The sequence below is a fragment of the Diadema setosum genome, chromosome 20, assembly GCF_964275005.1.
Source record: "Diadema setosum chromosome 20, eeDiaSeto1, whole genome shotgun sequence".
Classification (NCBI taxonomy): domain Eukaryota; kingdom Metazoa; phylum Echinodermata; class Echinoidea; order Diadematoida; family Diadematidae; genus Diadema; species Diadema setosum.
In genome coordinates this window covers 14123844-14143328 of record NC_092704.1, presented here as the reverse complement: position 1 = coordinate 14143328, position 19485 = coordinate 14123844, and the positions used below count along the sequence as shown (strand labels likewise).

Here is a 19485-nt window from a genome sequence, read left to right as displayed (position 1 = left end):
GGGGGGGGGGCAGGGGGCTATGGATGCAAGTTGCCCCATTTCAAACCAGGCGTCTCTTGCCACCTTATAGATACTGATACATTAATTTAAAAAAGAAAAGAAGTAACTAAATAAATACAGGATTTTTTAGTTCCTTCTTATTCATAACTGGCATAGTTATTAATTCATCATCATATATATGTACATATATATATATATATAATATATATATATATATATATATATATATATATAGTGTTTGTTTGCAAAAACCGATAAGTCCATATTTGCCAAATGGAGATATTTGCGATTAAAGGTCAAGAAAAACAGAGAAAATAATAAGAAATTTTTTGCTTCTTTTGACCATAACTTAAAAAATGTACCTTTATGTAGTGACCAATATATCGTTTAAAAGGTATTATTTTGTACTTTATGACAGAGACCGTACTTCAAAATCTTCAAAAATGGACTTATCGGTTTTTGCGAACAAACTCTTCATATATATTGTATGTACGTATATGTATATATATAATATCATAGTCTTATCTGTTTTAAAATCACTATCCCGCCATATTGCATAGTTGATAATATCAAGTCAGACGAGGCCTGTTCAGTTCATGCAGAGAAAGAAAACACACAAACACGCCCATAATCAGCGTTTCTGCTCATTAAAGGGATCGTACAGTTTTGGTTGAGACCTAATTTCAAGTTTCTAACTTTTTTGGTGAGATAATGAGAAACCTCTTATGAAATATGAAAGAGCATGTAATTCTACGAGGAATTCAACGTTTATTTGATAAAAATTGGTTTTAAAATGGCTGAGATATCCAAAAAAGAGTGATTCTTATAAAGTGTGGGACCCACACTTTATTACGATCGCTTTGTTTTACTTTGTTTTTGGATGTTTCGGTCATTCCAAACCCGATTTTCATCAAATAAACTTTGAATTCCTTTTGAAATGGTATGCTCTGTACTTTATCATAAGTGCTTTCTTGGTATCTCGCAAAAAGTTAAAAGCCCAATTTTCATCTCCACCAATACTATACTGTCCCTTTAAGTTTTTGTATGCGTTACGATAACTGGGATTGAAATAACTTCACCGTAAAGAGCTGCAAAATGCATGGTGATTCAGGTTCCAGCGTGGCCAATGTGACGTGACTAATGATAGGTAAAAACATCAACAACAAAATCCCAGTCTCTTTCACCAGTGTGGTACGTACTGGTAGGTTCAGTGCACACCGCTGGAATCACGGGCGTCCAATGTCCATCCACCGATCCGAGCGAGCTGATGCTTCAGTGTACAGAACTCACACGTACACACACACACGCACACGCACGCCCGCGCGCGAGCAGTCATTTCGCTGCCTCCGAAAATTCCAATGTGGTCATGCATTCGCAAATGTCACACAAGTTTATGGTTGGTGCGCTAAAAAAGTAATGATACGAGGAGGCGCAGCCGCTTTATAGGCGAAACTAGGCTTCTGCGGAATTTAGTTATTCGACTTGGGAGTTTAAACGTGTCATACTGAGTATGGTAACCCTACTACACAATATCGACAGCCCTTATTGAAACCGACCGCGTAGTATTGGCCCACAGAACGCTTAGTACGCACTTCACTGCGCGCAGAGCACGTAAAAATGGATTGGCTTTGACTGTTGATGAGGATGTGTGGGAAAACGCGAAAGTTCACTGTTCATTAAATGGTTTTAATCAAGGACAAAATTTCGAATGAATATTTTAACCGAATCGTAATGTAATGTCTATGGAAGTTTCTAAAAAAGCTTCGTACAACACTGTGTTCGATACAACTCGGTCTGCGTGCATTGTCAATGCAAAAACAGCGGTCGATCTCAATAAGGAGCGGCATCGCGGGGAGCTGAAACGAGGCCATGCAAGTTCGACAGCGATATTTTTTTTTTCTTTTGCACTGAAACTTCGAATTGAAAAGGGAACAACGGCATTTGATAGTGCTGAATTTTCTCAATCACGTAGGTCAAGTTTTTTGCGTGAATTTCAGTGTTAAATATTCTTATCAAGCAAATAAACATTAGGCGGTCGATGAGTAGTAGGTCCAACCATACTATAATTCTATTATAAGAGCATCACAAACTTTCGTGCGCGATATCTAGACCCCTCAACCATATATTATTCAGATTTCTTAATTTATCAATAAGGAATAATCAATGCTCCTCTACAGACGCTAGAATATGTTCATAACAAGTAGGCCTATGGAAAGCTGCAATATCAGATCTCTGTGATTCTATCCTATTTTAAATAAGGCTATATTGTGTGATCTTCCGTTGATAGATTCAATTTTACAATAACAAAAGCTGAGTGTTGGCACTAATTTTGTCAACAGTTACGACCTATATCTATGAAACTTCCGATGCTACAGCAGAGCTATCACTAAAAAAAAATGTAGGTAATAAGTATATGCTCACATGTCAATTAGGGCTGTACACGAGTTTGGTACATTGTAAATTTGTAATCCATATTACCTTTGATTCGTGATAAATATGCCACGATGATATTGAAAGTTGTGATCATCAAGTTTTCTAACGGACGCGTCGACGTCACCGTACCTAATTTCGCTGTAACATCTAATTTCGCCCTACCCACCGGGAAGTTGAATGACGTCTACGTATAGTGCGATGTATAATGTAATGGGCATGCATGCATGCGTTGCGGTATAGTCGATCCACCCATTTCTGTCAGGACGTGACATGATTGTGCAAAGTAGAGTTGTTTGTAACGAACTGTCTGCACCCAGCTCTTTCATTTGCTGTCGACTGTAATTACTCTAATTGACGGTACGTATATACGTAGTATACTTATATCTCTCACTTGATTTTTTACTTATAACGTCTTAAAAGATGTCAGTTGGACAACTAGCCAACTTCACTGCAGATCGCAATGATGCATCATACACGTATTTTGTACACACCACCCGCAGTCTTCTCGCTGATGACTGCGGCAACGTACAGACTACAGACACAGTTCGCCACAACATGACTCTGATGATCTCAATACACAGGATCTAATATCGTCAGTTTTGATATTTGTCTCGTGTTTCTCATCAAGGGCTTTGGTTTTTGTGTAAACTGAATGCGTCGCATTGCTGACGATGATCGGTGCAGCTTCTAACATTAACAAGAACCCTTGATATGCGAGTAGAAAATACCCTTTTCTCTCCTGCGTGTGGTGGTGTGCTGTGCTGTGCCTGTGTGTGTACTGGCACTGCACTGGTCAGCATCCAGTGCAGAGCCCCAGCCAAAGCCTACTGTACTGGCGGATAGACAGGCAAGACTTGGACAATGCTAACATTGCTAATGAAATGTATGGTTCTACAGTATCCTAGTAGTCTACAAGTAGGGCCTACAACGTAGATCTAATTAGTACTACCACAGTAGTAGTAGGCCCTGTAGTAGTAAAATTGGCAAGAGTCCCAGCATAGAACATGTAGAAAGTTGAGTTAATACCCACACCCCGTCATCTAGGGACTGTAGTTAATTTTTATACATTACATAATACATGTTTAAATCACGTTTCGTCACAGAAATTCTATGAAATCCCACTCACACACAGGAAAAATGCTGAAGATTCCGATAGAACCACAAGTTCACTGATCAATACCGATACTGGAACCGTGCGCTGGTTGAGTGGGGGCCCGCAACTCTACAATGTAATGTTAGCTTTCAAAGTTGCATGTGAAACTTGATTTTTATAACACAATTTAGAATCTTCTAAAAAACCCCAAGGTCTTTCTCAGCATGAACCTCCTTGAGAGCTATCAGTGCGTGACTCCCCTTTTCTACATTCAGTATGAATTTCTGTAAGTTCTACTCACACGAGGACAGTCATTAATAGTGTAATGTCATGGACACTATTACGAATGACTGTCCACTTTGACCACCAGAGAGTGAACAAAGCAACAATAATTGGTAGCTATTAAAGACTTCACCAATTTGTTTTGGGTAAGCGAAGAGAATGGCGTGAAATGCGAAGGTGAATGATGCTGCACCTTTATTAGTAAAAGAAGAAAATTGTAATAAGCAGGGAAGTAAGAAAAAAATCCCTAAGACCTGATAAAATGACCGCAAATTTTAGTTCTGCTATTAAGAAAAGCTTTGTTCCAAAGAATCAACACCTGAAGCAAGTTGCCGGGATTCAGTAGCAAACCCGCACAATTCAGATGCTGATGAGGTGATCAACTGAACACAATGGACCCACACTGTCACTCGGCACGCGACAGTAATTGAGGCTGTGTTCAAGCTCTCAGAAGTGAACGAAACTGTACGGTACTTTAATGTGACAGATTGGAAACCTTCAAGCACTCTGTTGGGATGGTGGTACTCATGAGGTATTACTACACTGTATTATTGAACTTTAGTAAGAGGGGTCCCATGTTTTGTAGCAGTGAGGTCATTCACCAGGGTCATTCACGTGCTTACGCTACGCTACGCACATGTACATGTATTGGCATCCTCGATAGGGAGAATGAAATCTGTGTACTTGTCAGAATTATAATGTACAACATGTAGTGTGTGTTATGCACTCTCTGCTCATGTCAATTTCTGGTACAGTATGCTTTTGGACCAGTTTGTGTTCGAGCGCTCTCTGGCACAGTACGATATGTTATGGTGCAATATACATGCTTTTGTACCACATCGGGAAGTGGTCCACTTTTTGCTCAGTATAGTACAGGCTTGTACCTTTTTAAAGAGAGTGCTCAAACACATCCTCAGATTGTAATGTTTAGCCCCCCCCCCCCCCCCCATCTCACATGCCTTTGTGAGCCTATTCAGGCTGTTAAATGTTGGAGATTGTAGCTTACCTTATACTGTACATTTATAGTATACAGTTTCTATGAGCTTTATAGTCAAATTATCAGTGGCTGTGAGGTAGGGTCTTACCTTCATCATCATACATGTACTTGGGATTTAAGCTATCAGAAAATCAAGAAATTGCTTTATTGTTTACATTGTGTTTTGCTGATAGTGCCTACATTTTTTTTTTTCATGAAGTCATGAACGAAAATTATTTGAAACACACCTGTTCTATTTTCACTGTGATCTGTACTTGTAACAGTTGGAAGATCTGGGGGGGGGGGGGCACTTCATGAAGCATTTTGTCTGACAACTTTGTCAGACAAATTTGTTGTCAGCCAATAGAATGCAAAGATTTCTATAGCTTTTAACAGTTTGTCAGACGCAATATATGACGAAACACTTCATGAAATGCCCCCCGTGACAATTAAATATGAAACTGGACAAGATTTGTATGATTTGCAAAACACTGTTTGGCAAAAGTGTCACACCATCCTGAGATTGAGCAAAGACGGACACATGATAGAGGAAATGTTAAAATTTGACCTGATCATTAAAACTTTGTGTCATTTGTGAGGTAATCTTAAGCTATCACGTATACGACTGCCGATGGAGATTCTCAGGCTTCAGCAGGAGCTTCGCAAGGGTAGGTGAAATCTTTGGCAAGCTAAGAAGTAGCCAAAAGAATTTGCGAAGATTCATTTTATGATACAGATTAAACATAGACCTTCATGCGGCTTTTTAGTTTGGTTCAGGTGCCATCGTTTGATCTGATGTGAACATCATACTTGCTGTGGCTCGTGATTGGCTTTTAACCAAGTTTGGGGCCAATTTTGTGCAAAATTTTAAGTTCCGTATTCGTTTGGCTATCTTGTGTCAGTATAGGGATAAAGTGATGCCATCTGTACTGCACATTAGGGCAGATGATCTCAGCATTTTCCTGTACATGTATGTGACTTAAGTGGGTGTGCAAGGGTAAAAGCTAAGCTACAACTGTATAAATAATCTATCCACCTTGCATTCTTGCTGACCAATACCTGTTTGGTTGAATGTATGGTTCTCATTTTGTTTTCAGCCTTTTTCCTCATAGCATTGTAGGCAACACCAGCCACAGCTAGCTCAGCAGCCTCACCACTTGTGAAAGGTGCAATCAGGCTACAGATTTGAACTTGTTTCTTTGGAGACAGATACACTGTACCTGTGAATGCGATGGGTGGTATTTTCGCAAAGGTCCTTCAGGCTCTCGTAGGGAAGAAGGAGATGAGGATATTGATGGTTGGACTTGATGCCGCTGGAAAGACCACAATCCTCTACAAACTCAAGCTGGGTGAAATCGTCACAACTATCCCAACAATAGGTAGGATGGACTTTCCATGTCAACCAAATGGTCAAATTCTGATGAAAAGCTGTGAAGCCACTTACTGACGTTTATTGTTGTTGTTGTTGCCATTCTTGAATGTAAAACTTTGCCAAGGTTTATTTACCTGAAGAGAAGAGGAATGCCTAGATGGAAAATGACCCCTCCCCCCCCCCAAAAAAAAAAAAAAAAATAATAATAATAATAATAATCATACATCTGTAAAATGCTCTTCAGTAATAGTACATTTAAAAAAATTCAGAAGTAAGTGTATGTGTAAATATAAATATATAGATATGTAAATATAAATCTGTCTCGCTCTCTCTCTCTCTATATATATAAATACTGTAATTGTGGAAATTTTCGCAGTGTTGAAATTTTCGTGCATTTCGCGTAACCAGAAACTAGCGCGAAAATAAAAACACACAAAAATTTGTGCATGCCATACAAGGTATGTCCCAGTAGTTGATGTCTTGATTCCGCGGAATTAGAAACATGCGAAGATCTTTTTACCCGGTCAAGCGCGAAAATATCCACTTTTACAGTGTATATAGGTAGTCCTGAGGCCCCAGATCAATGATTAGGCTTTGAAAAACATTGTCAAAACCTTAAAGGGTGTGTACAGTTCTGGTCGAGGTGAGGATTTAGCTTTTAACATTTTGCGAGATATTCAGAAACCACTCTGTGAGATGTCAAAGAGCATGCAATTCTAAGGGGTATCAAAAGTTTATTTGACGAAAATCGGTTTTGTAATGGCTGAGATATTCAAAAACAAAGAGATCCTAATAAAGTTGTGGCCTGTCGCCTTTTATTATTATCACTTTTTTGGATATCTCAGCCATTTGAAAACCAATTTTCATCAAATAAACGTTGAATCCTTCTTAAAATTACATGCTCTTTCATATTTCATAAGAGGTTTCTCATTATCTCACTTCAGAATGTTCAAAACATGAATCCCCACCTCAACCAGTACTGTACAGTCCCTACACCCTAACTAGGCCGGGGGGAGCCTCTGAGGCCCCCCTTGACGTTCCGCGCGATGTATTGCTATCGCCGCGATGTTTCACAACTTTTCTCTCGAGTAGACCTGAATTTTCCTTTATATATTTGCCCTGCTATGGCGCATTTCTATTCCAGGATTCAATGTTGAGACGGTAGAATACAAGAACATCAGCTTCACAGTGTGGGACGTGGGCGGCCAGGATAAAATCAGACCACTGTGGAGGCATTATTTCCAGAACACGCAAGGTGAGTTCTAGTGTAAAAGTCAAGGTGCTTTGATAAATGCTGTCTCATGGGCAAGTCCAAGATAAGGGCCCCTGAAAAGGCAAAATTTTGGCTTTGGCCAATATTCAATGCAATACAACACAATCGGATCATTTATACAACGCTCTTACACAGTCAATGACTGGTTTCACAGCACTTTACAACAAAATGCAGTCACAGATTGGCATTGAAAAGAAAAGTCTTGAGACTCTTCTTGAAAACATCAAGGGTCGGCAGTCCAGCCGTCACAAAAGCATTGTCCCCTGCTCTTCTGTTGGTTTTGGGTACATGGAGTAAGGTGCTATCTGTACTTGAAGGTAGTCCAGATCGAGCAGAATAGTATGGGATGATAAGAGATCTGAGATTAGTAGGAGCTTTCCCTTGAAGACACATGAACACAATTGCCAAGATCTTTAAAGCAATGTGCTGTGTGACTGGTAGCCAATATTGGAGTGTTTGGTATCATTTTGAAGCTTATCAGTTCTGTGAGAAGGCAAAATTTCATTTTTGGTCTGTATTGAAGTGTTTGGTATCATTTTGAGGCTTATGGGTCCTTTGAGAAGGCAAAATTTTGTCTTTGGTCAATATTGAAGTATTTGGTATTATTTTGAAGCTTATGAGTTGAAATTTGCAATTCAATGAAGGAAAAAACATTATGTAATGCAAATTCATTCAAATTTCAAGGACTTCATTTGCTTAGTAAATGAATTGTTATGTATGGGACAATCGTAAAAAAAAAAAAATCATATTTATTCAAAGGAACACTTCGTATTTGATTTGTATTTGATATTCAAATGAGTGAGTTGATAATGTCATATTATATTCCACATACTAAGAATCGTGCTATAGGATTGGTCAAGAGCTGATCACATGATAAAGCGTAGTTTTGCCCAGCACATCACCTGAGAAGAAAAGTTCCTTGCACTCTATGTTGATAGTCCCTTTTGTTTCGCTGATCTCTTCAGTCCATACAGTCCTAATGCGAGATGAGTACGCGCGAAATAAAAGTGCATTGCACTGTGGACTATCACAGTGCAACACACTTTTATTTCGGTGCCGCGATGCGTGGAGTAAATTCATTGTTTTGCCATCTTACGCGCATACGTCTAAAGTAAACTACGTAGCCTAAGCCCTAATGATACCTAAAGACAGCGAAAACAGTTTCAAATGTGGAATAAAATGGAAATATCTAGGACCATAGATGTGGAATATAAAGCAAATAATCATCTTTTATAGTTTCAGGCAATGAGACAAACTATCACTTCCTAGGCGATCTGAATGTGTACGCTGTCTTTCCTCAGCTGCGCTTCGGAAAGATGGCTACATCCAGATCACCTTGGAAGTGCTAGTTTGTCCCATCACCTTTGCTTCACCAACGCTGATTGTTTGCTCACTCTCACAAATTTTCGTGTGTGTTATGTTTGAAAACTTGTTATTTTCAGCTAATACAAGTAAAAGTATGTTCCCATACCAAGATATATCAGAGTTAACATTTGTTCTTTTTTACTTTGGGTGGTTTAAAGGCAAGTTTTATATTTGTACAGGTGAAATATGGGATTTCTGTCATTTCTGTATATGAAATGAATGAAAAATTATGAGAGCATGACATCGTCGACTAGCTCATTTGAATATTCATAAGGACTGCTCAAGAAATGTTTCTGAAAAAATGTGAAATTTAAAAATATCATCTAATGTAATTTTCCTTATTTTTTATCCCATTTTTGTCATTTATCGTTTTGTAGGGAATATTTTTCTCTTTTGAAATTTACTTGTTTTGGGGGCGAATTTCTTCTTTAAGTCAATACTTGACCATTCCATTCAGGGGAGGGGGTGGTAAAATATGCAATGTAATTCAGCATGAAGTATTGACCGATTCGGGTTCGCTGAGGGCAGCAGACATTTTATGGCACTGGGCGCAGCCATGAGCTCAAATTGCGGTGTGCGTAACCCCCCCCCCCCCCCCCCCCCCCGCTCTCCCCCACCCCCCGGGCAACATATTTATCGCGCACTTGTAACAAAGGTTCGCGCACTAACTACGAGACGCCCATTGGCTAAAGCAACCATGCATCAGTTTTTCATTCTGCGCGCGTGCTAATGTAGGGAGAGGGGTGGGGAGTGGGAAGGGGGGGTCGGCTGAGACACCGCGTAATGGCGCTGCCCATGCCAAAAATACACATAGCGCGTCACAGAATCGGTCAATAGACATACATTGTATAATCTAAAGGAGACAGTGGGAATTATGCAGCAATAATTAGTGTGATAGTAGTAGAACTAATCAGTGAAGTTTGAGGAAAATCAGACAATCTGTTCAAAAGTTATGAATTTTTGAAGTTTCAGTGCTGCCATCACTGGATGAGAAATCTAGCGATTGCAGTTTGCGATGTCACATACAGGCACCTGTATATATTTTATTCATGTGCAACAATATAAAGAAAAATCGAGCGGTCATTCCTGGTAAGCTCTTTGAGGTTGGGAAGGAACTATCAAAAATTTCACAATCGTCGGGAAGAACAATTGAACAAATGAACAATTGTAGCCTGTGTTATTAAGTGTTGCAACTTGTATTTTTGCCAAAAGTTCTCATTAAAACTGCATGCATAGTAACTGGCTAAGTTGAGGCCTGTTTATTTTTCAATTGTGGTACAATAGTGCACGATGTACAGGAACACAAAAGAAATAAGCCAATTGTTATTATTTTACACAGTTTTATTTTTCTCTACTCCATTCACATTGTTTACAATTCAGAGTCTGCCTTTTAAGGAACATGTATTTTAAATGGTTTTGTAAATGGGGCAACAGCTACCGTGCTCCTTGAGAATTAGAGAAGATGATAAGATTAGAATGCAGCAAAGTCAAGTGAAATTATTTTGAAGAAATGAGTGAAAGATAGTGAGTAGTGAGAATGTACGTTTTACATGTACAGTTGAACCTCTCGTATCCGGACAAGTCGGGACCGGGGCTCATCCGGATAAGGGATTTGGCCGGATACGGGAGACTCAATGCTTTATACATGTACATATACATACACATGTACTGATGTAGCCCATTGTAGTACCACATGTAGTAATGTGTATACTGCAACCTTTTCATTGTTACACTCAGTAACAGACCCCAAAATAGAGGTTCGTGTTTGCAAGAATGAAATCATTTTCTTTTATAAATTCTTGGGATGATTTACCTAAATGATTATTAAGAAATGTATCAAGTATATGTTATTCATGTGTGTTTGTGTAGGAGTTCTCAAGGAGTTGGGAATCCCCCTTTCTTCCCGTAATTATTAAAAAAAGATGAAAAAAATCACGGCGAGATTGCGTCCGGATAATAGAGAGATCCGAATAAAGGGAGGCCGGATAATAGAGGTTCAACTGTTTTGGGATATTATGCAACTCTGAATTTGAGTACCTGTACTAGCTGTGTGTGACATGGAAACTTAGCCCGACCAGACGCTGTGCATTTTTACAGTGAATGGTTTTGTAAATGGGGCAACAGCTAACCTGCTGCTTGAGAATTAGAGAAGATGTTAAGAATTATAATGCAGCAAAGTCAAGTAAAATTATTGTGAAGAAATGAGTTAAAGATAGTGATGAGTGACAATATACATTGTACATGTATTGGGACACTATGCAACTCTAAATTTGATTTCCTTGCAAACTGTGTGACATGGAAACTTAGCCCGACCAGACAGTGACTGGGGCTATGTATAGTTATTGGAAACTATACTGATTGTGTAGTTTCTGTATTACAGTGTACCTCTAAGACTCGCATGCTTTTTGTATGATTTTCATATTACACACCTGTAGGTAAACTATGCAAGACATCTGTCGTGTAATTAATTATTTGCCTGCCTGCTACTGAGTGTCATTTGATGCCGTCCAGTTTGAACAATAATCACCACATATTATCTACCCAATGTTTTGATTGATACATTGTCGTAGGTCTCATATTTGTGGTGGACAGCAACGATCGGGAGCGTATTGGTGAGGCGAAAGAGGAGCTCAAACGGATGCTGAATGAGGATGAACTACGAGGTGCCGTCCTTCTTGTGTTCGCAAACAAACAGGTAGTGTAAACCAGCAGGACAGTGTACAGACCTGAAGGTGATAGCACTCATTTGACGGGTGTATGTGTGTGTGTGCGTGTGTGTGTGTGTGTGTGGGGGGGGGGGGGGGGGGGAGGGGAGGTTGTCGCAAGAACCAGTCTCAGATTTGCTGGTTGTAACTTTTGTGTGAAGACTCGTTGGGTATGATTATCACGGCATCTCACTCATATTCAGAATAAAGTACGCTCCTGTCGTGACAGAGTGAAAATTCAGGTCCCCAAATTATTTATATTTATATTTTAGATATAAATATAAATAATTTGGGGACCTGAATTTTTGCGGAAGCATCGCACTGCGTCGCTCTCCGCCTCTAATTTACCAATGATCAGATTTACCAATGATCAAATACCAATGATTAAAATGATCAGCTATAACAAAATTTTGATTGGTGTAATGAAAAAAAACACCCTGTTCCAAAGGACGTCGTTATGACAGGAGGTGAATGTATTGTAGTGTTCAAAAAAAGATATTTTACCTGCCTGTCGAAAGGCAACTGAAAGTGTCGCGTTTAACGTTATTAAGTTCTAGACCCCGTTGCTAGAAACTTTGCATTTAAATGTAACTCTGAAAATAAAATGCAAGTCCCCTAAATTGCACGCAACTTTGCATTTAAATGCAAGTGCATTGCTGAAAGGACTTACATTTGATTTCATACGCAACGCAATCAAATGCAGAGCTTTATTGAATTGTGTAAAGTAAAATCAGCCGCTGATACAATGCAGAAATTCATATGGAGGTCAGTTTTCATCAACTACAGAGGTAGTAGTCCATTGATACCAAAGTATAATACGCTGTCTGTAAGAGCCCAGAAGCAAATGACCACCCTCCTCCCCCCGATTATCGTCTATTATGAAGATAGCATTCTGCGTATGTACACAATTTGTACATATGCATATCTACTACTACTACAGCAAAGTGTTCATAGAGATGTTACGATACATATATGTGTAATGCTGTGTGTAGACGACCTTGCAGTGACAACCCTGTGAAATCTTACTCTTTCAATTGTAGTTACCATTTTTTTTTTTTTTTTTGCTGCAGGGTTGTATTTGATGATCAAATTTATGTAACAGAGGTCTCTCAATTTGCACATGTTAGGAATTATTCAAAGTGTAAACTACAAGCTGCGATAAATGCGATCATAGAAAGTCCTTGCCACCAAACTTGCCACAGCTTTAGATCATCCCATAGTCCCACTCATTCATTTCAAAATCATATCGCAGAATGTGTTTATTCAGGGACTGAAGTCAGCCAGAAATTGAGTGTATTTTTTGCACAAGCAAATTCTAGGCATATCCAGGTTTCCTAGCTGTTTTAATCCTAAAGTAGTCTTTTCTAAAACTTCATTACTCAAGGTAATTGACACTTTTTTTATGCCTCCGCCACGAAGTGGTGCCGGAGGCATTATGTTTTCGGGTTGTCCGTCCGTCCGTCCGTCCGTCCGTACGTACGTATGTCCGTCCGCTTTCGTTTACGCGATAACTTGAGTAATGTTTACTGGAATTTTACCAAACTTGGTCCAAGTATGAAGTATGATGGGGCAATTATTTGATTAGATTTTGGGTGAAATCGGCTGAAGGTCAAAGGTCAAAGGTCAAGGTCAAATCATGAAATTGTATCCGTTTACGTGATAATTCAAGACTGGATGGAGCAAATTTCACCAAACTTTGTTGGAGGATGATGTATGATGGGACAATTACTTGATTAGTTTTTCAGTGAAATCGGACAGAGGTCAAAGGTCAAAGATCAAGGTCAAATCCTAAAATTTATCTGTTTACGTGATAACTCAAAACTGGATGAAGCAGCTTTCACCAAACTTGGTCCAAGGATGATGTATGATGGGACAATTAGTGGAGTAGATTTTAGTGACATTGGCAAGAGGTCAAAGGTCAAAAGGTCATGGTCAAATGCTACAAATGTTGCAATTTCCCCCATATCTATGCAATGCCCGAAGGTATTTTCTTGAAACTTGGTGTGGACATGTACTACTGCGTAAAGATTCTCCAGAGAGAGTTTCATGTCATAAGGTCAAAGGTCAAAAGGTCAAAGGTTAGGTGAAAATGTTGCAATATTACTTTTCTCTCAAATGCTTCAATGTATCTTCGTGGAACTTGGTACATATGCATGTACTGTCTGGCAGGGATTATCTAGGGAATTTAGGGGTCATGGGTCAATGGTCAGGGGGTCAAAGGTCAAGGTCAACTCCTCAAAATTTTACTATTTCCCTCATATACTAGTATATGCAATGCTTGCATTATTAGTTTCAAAACTTAATACATGCATTACCTAATGGAGATTCTCCGGGAAATTTCCAGCCAGAAGGTCAAAGGTTAAGGGTCAAAGGCCAGGTTTCAATGCCCCCCCCCCCCCCAAAAAAAAAAAAAAAAAAAAAAAAAAAATCTATTTTGTACCGTCATCACACTCTTTCTTCGTACCTTGGAAATTACTCATTGCATAAACTTTCCCAAAATTCCCCAAATATGTGTACCTGCACTCTTAGAAAATTATAGCAAACCCAGTTCAAGACATTTCTGACAAACCTGTCATTTCAATATTTAGCCAGTTATGTGAAACTGTCATGGATCACACATTGTGAAGACATTGTACTATACGCCTATTGGGAGAATCATGCATTATGGCGGAGGCATCAGTCGCCATAGCGACATTTCTAGTTTCATATTCTATTTAGTGTACTTTTCTAATGCAGTGTACTTACTGCCATCGCTCGCTGCGATGTGCAGAGGATGAGCTTGCTATTTGCGGGGATTTTGAATATTTCAGCTAATTTCTGACTATCCTCATCCACAATGACTTCAATCTAAATAATGAAGGAGAATCAAATGCAAATTGCAATCAAACGCAAGACTTTTCTAGCAACGGAATGCAGGGATCAAACACAATTTGCAGGTGATACTTGCATTTGATATAAAGTTGTGTTCTATTGCAAGTCAAGTTTCTAGCAACGGGGCGTTGGTTTGTGTCTTCGCAAGACCCATTTCAGCACCTGAAATAAGCCATTTCTTTTAATAAAACTATAATGCTTGTCTCACCAACATGACTAGAAACTAGGGGCCGTATTCTGAGGGCTTATTAAGGGTGTGATTTCACGGAGCACGCGAACGATTTGCGAAGGACGCGAATGGCAAAATCCAGCATTCGTATTTTAGTCTGCAAAAGATTGCCAAACGAACGTTAAAGCCTCGTCATATGCGCAAGACCTTCGCAAGACATGCGCGATGTTCGCAAAATGTTCGTGAAACCCCAAACAGGCTCCGAAACTTCGGAGAATGTCTCGCGTATGTTACTCGAAATCTGCGAAGTTTTTCTGATCATTTTACGACGTAATCGCAAACTGTTTGCGTACCTTTTGAGACATTCTCGCGAACGTTTAGTGCACTTTTGGGGGATGTATGACCTATACGTTTTCTATACAAATAAAAATCGTAGCATACATCTAAACATCAAACAATTATTAACAACGATAGTAACAAAAGAAATTGAAGACTAGCAAAGAGAAAGAATGTTTGATATACAAAAAAAAAAATCGCAGAATACACTTAAAATTAATCTAAAGTATGTACAATTTCATTTGAACTATAGAGATTATGTGTTGGAGGAACTGCAAAAAAAAAAAATCAAAAGCTTTATTAGTGGAGATAGGTCCTAGGGAAAAAAAAATGTAGGCAAGCACACGATAGAGAAATGAGAGAAAAAGAAAGGAGAAATAGAGGAAAGAAAATAAATTCAACTCAAGACAGCTTCCACCTCTCCTTGGGTACATTTTCTCCCATGATTATTGAAAATTTTTTGTTGTTCGCATTTCTGTGCGTGTTCTTCGTGTACGTAACATGCTGTACTTTAGCAATGATACACACGACATTCGCACGTACGTCGTGGAAACTTCGCACAAATTGCGCAAGAATAGTTTTCGGCTTCATTGTCGGAACACATTCGGAGAAAAACTTTTCCGAAAGTTGGATTTTGTCATTCGCGTTCTTCGCAAATCGTTCGCGTACTCGGTGAAATCCCACCCTAAGTGTCTGATTAGCACTTAATTACCGAATTGGTATTCTGATAGCTTAATTAAGTAGGGGGTCTATTAACTACCATGACAACAAGCGTTTTGGTGGGAAAGTCTTATGCGCTTGCGCGTATTGACGTGCGTGCACTTCTATGAGGACTTAATCACAGAGTTAATTAAAAATCGGTATTCTGAGCGTGTGATTAAGTATGAAAGTTAATGGATAACTTAATGATACCAAAGAGTGTCATTAACAACTCCGATATCACACATTTCAGCATTTTTTCTCGGCCAAAACGATGCTTACCGTCTTAGGTAACCGAGGAGTGGTTGAGTCTTGTTGTCATGGTATCCATAGAATTCAGAGAAAAAAGAAATATAAGCGATCTTCGAGGAATTTTGTCATTTTATGTGAGCTCTTCGCGTGCGTAGGTGAAGGGTCGTAATCAAAGACCGGAGTGTGCGCATGGAGCTCTTGCGTTGTAATTACAGGGGGTGTGTGGAGGAGCGCGCATTGAGGGCATATTTGCGCGCGTGATCATCATTTTGGCTTCTAACAATGCGTCTGATTGCATGGAATAACAATTAGATGGGTGGAACCTAAGATAATCATAGGGGACTTAATCATACCTTAATTACGTCCTCAGAATACTGATTTTGCCCATGATTAACCCTAAAGGGGCTGGGCTTTTTTGGCTGTGCTGAGACCGGGGGGGGGGGGATGGATTCTTGCCCCCCCCCCCCCCCCAAGATCTCGGACTTAATTACGACGTTAAGTACAGACTTAATCACGGCCTCAGAATACCACCCTAGATCTTTTTGATCAGTTTAGTTTCGGAGACCCTGTAGAGTAGAAACCGTCACATAATGGGTAACTTTACTTGAGTGGGCCCCCACATGTAATTGTTCGGGTTTGCAAAAAGTTTACAATAATGCAAGAGATTTCTGAAATTGTCATGGGTATGCTCCCCATTTATTTATTTTAATGTAACTACTGACTTTTTCTTTCCTTATATATGCTCGTGAGGGAGTTGCCTTTTACATAGTAAATGATGAACTTTATTAATGCTGTCTTTTAATCTGTTTGTCCCACTTAGATTTGGTTCATTCTGTTGTCACAGTTACCTCATGAAGAAATTGGGCAGAATTTTTGAAGAAGGGTAGAATATTAAAGGGCAGTTATCAAACTAAATCCCCAGAAAACTAAATTAGAGGTCTAACATCAATTGCATGTCTTGATAAGACTAAGAAGCTGTAATCAGTGTCACATTCTTTGGATTTCTACGATGTGGACGTTCAGAGGAAAAAAAATAATAATCTGTGCATGCGCAAAACTGCTTATCAATTGCTTTTTACAGCTCGTGCTGTCTGAGTTTTCAGTACGAGTTCTGGGTCATTTTTACATCTGCTCAGTTCACAATGCAGAGTGATCATCTGGGGGTACCATTTTACAGGGTTGCATCCTCGCGTAATCTAAAGGTACTGTGCATCATGACGCAGGTAAAGAGGAGAATAGCCAGTGTAATTGTTGTCGTAAATGTCCACCTCACAAATCTAAAGCTCCCTGATGATATGTGATACATGTAATATATTGCTCTCTCTAGGAAGAGAGAAATGTAATGAAATGTACAGTAATGGCATGAGTCATAGTGTTGTGCCTTGTTGCTTTGATTGCCTTTTCAGGATCTCCCTAATGCCCTGGGCGTAGGCGAAATCACAGAGAGACTGGACTTGCACAGCATGCGGGACAGAAAGTGGTACGTCCAGAACACCTGTGCCACATCTGGAGATGGTCTCTACGAAGGTCTTGATTGGCTGTCAAATTCGCTCAAATCTTCTTCTTAATCCCCGCCCACCACTTTCTCCCACACTCCTGTCCAAACAAGACTTTCCAGCTACAGTAGTCCAATGTCATAGTTAAACCCTCCCATCGACCGTTACTTGCAGGTCTCAGAGCAGAAGTTTCCCCCCCCCCCCCTCATACCAGATCTCACTGCCCCCTTCCCAATATGTCTATGTCAAGGCAATGGAATGCCCCCACCCACTCCCCCTTCCCCTGCAAGTTAATGAAAAATCTATGAGTTGTATGTGTTCCCACATAATATTATGTGCAGAATACTTTGTCCTACCCTGCTTCTCAAGTCTCTTTCCTGTCATTTGTACATGTACAGTATCCAGATGTGTCAGCAGCATTATGTTGCAGTAGGCTGTACTGGTCTGTTAGACACATTTGGCTGGAATGCTTTCTTGCTCGAGACACAAATTTTGTCGGATGTTTATTTGTAAAGATGGTATATTGTGGGCGATTGCTGATGAGAACAAAAAGATTAAATTTGTCCCCCTGGGAGTACTAAGGTCATGCTCTGCTGAAGTCTGTATCTATTCAGTTTTTCTATTCTGTAGAAAATCAGCCAAACCATATTGTAAGAATGAAGATTTGGTAGCTCTCTGAGAAGGGGTTGTTGATAACTTGCATCAAGATATCATTTCATGATGAACTGAATGCCTGTGCTGCTGTGATCTGTAAAGATATCTTCTGTTTGGACTTTCCTAGCCACTGAAGTTTCTAGTTTTCTTGGGAATATTCACCAAAAATGTCTGATAATTCTCAGTGATATGATATATGCATGTGTACTTGCACACATGATGCTTGTTTGTATGGTTGCATTCATACATACAATTGTACATGAGATAGAAACCATGAGGTGAATTAAGGACAACCATTATTTTTAATTGATGTCTGTGTACTCTTTCTGTATTTTTTTCTTTTGTATTTTCCTCTTTTTTTTGGGGGGGGGGGGAAGGGGGTTATGTGTGCGACTGTTATCTCTTGTAAAATATCTTAGGTTGCACTTCGAAAATTTCTGGGTGGTATTTCACAAAGAGTTTAAGTCAATCTTAAAAGTTAAGATCAACTTGAAATTATGGTAAGCTGTGTGTGTCTCCAATTTGCTTCCAATGACAATGAAAACTGTGGAGACATTTACATACAGACATTCACATACAAATGAAATAAGAGACAAAGGAAATTGTCTTGTAAATTATAAGTTGAAGGAAATGCTGAAAACATGAATAAAACTAAACATAATTTTAAGTTGATCTTACCTGTAAGGATCAGGTAAAGTCCTTTGTTATTTTGGCAGTGCCCTGTAGGATTTAATTTCACATAACAATTTATGACTTTGTAGAATGATGTAGATGTAGGTGCAATTTCTTATAGATTGATACTGTATTTTTGTCTCCACACTGGTAATCGCTTATAGGTGTTGGAACACTGGACTTGAAATCATGATAATTTGTGGCTAGTGTGAATGGGCTTTATGTGGTGACCCATGGTAAATCACAAGAGAGAGAGAGAGAGGGTATATCTACACTAGTTGATTGATTTCTGCTTGTTATCAGTCTACAATCTGTTGTTTGCTTTGAACTACTCATCCTTTTTTTCCTCCCAGCTTGAACATTAATCAGGAAATATCCTCTAGACGTGGAAATCTGCTCTGTTATAATTATATGTATAGAAATTGCATACAGGTATAATTGTCATTGTTTTCACAATTTGTTTTTTTTTTCAGTTATAGAACTATACAATGTAGTTATGATAGCACACATGACATTCATATGTAGAATTAGAAAAATGAGAATATCCAATATTTTTGGTGATGTTTCTATCTTTCTTAGCTTGTTAATTATTCCATATCATTTTTTCCCATTATTTGTGTGATCTACAAAAATATGTGTATGTACTAGGTTTAGGTGTGTGCCTGTATGCATGTGTACACTGTATATGTACATGTACTTGTACATGTACATGCACATTTACATGCAAGCATAACTCTGAATGTGCTTTGTGGAACTAGACTACTTGTAAAATGTGTCTTGTACAATGTAGTACAAGAACGAGCAATTCACGTTTCCTACAGGATTAATGTAAAACTT

The 19485-nt window shown here is 39.1% G+C and overlaps 1 protein-coding gene across 1 annotated transcript; it reads left to right on the top strand.

The window, feature by feature from the left end:
• Positions 1-2667: 2667 nt before the first annotated feature.
• LOC140243663 (ADP-ribosylation factor 1-like) lies at positions 2668-18339 on the top strand. Its single transcript, XM_072323328.1, has 5 exons — positions 2668-2790; positions 5882-6163; positions 7301-7411; positions 11365-11489; positions 17233-18339. The coding sequence occupies exons 2-5, from the start codon at positions 6016-6018 to the stop codon at positions 17392-17394; spliced, it is 546 nt and encodes a 181-aa protein (XP_072179429.1). The 5' UTR covers positions 2668-2790; positions 5882-6015; the 3' UTR covers positions 17395-18339.
• The last annotated feature ends 1146 nt before the right edge of the window (positions 18340-19485 follow it).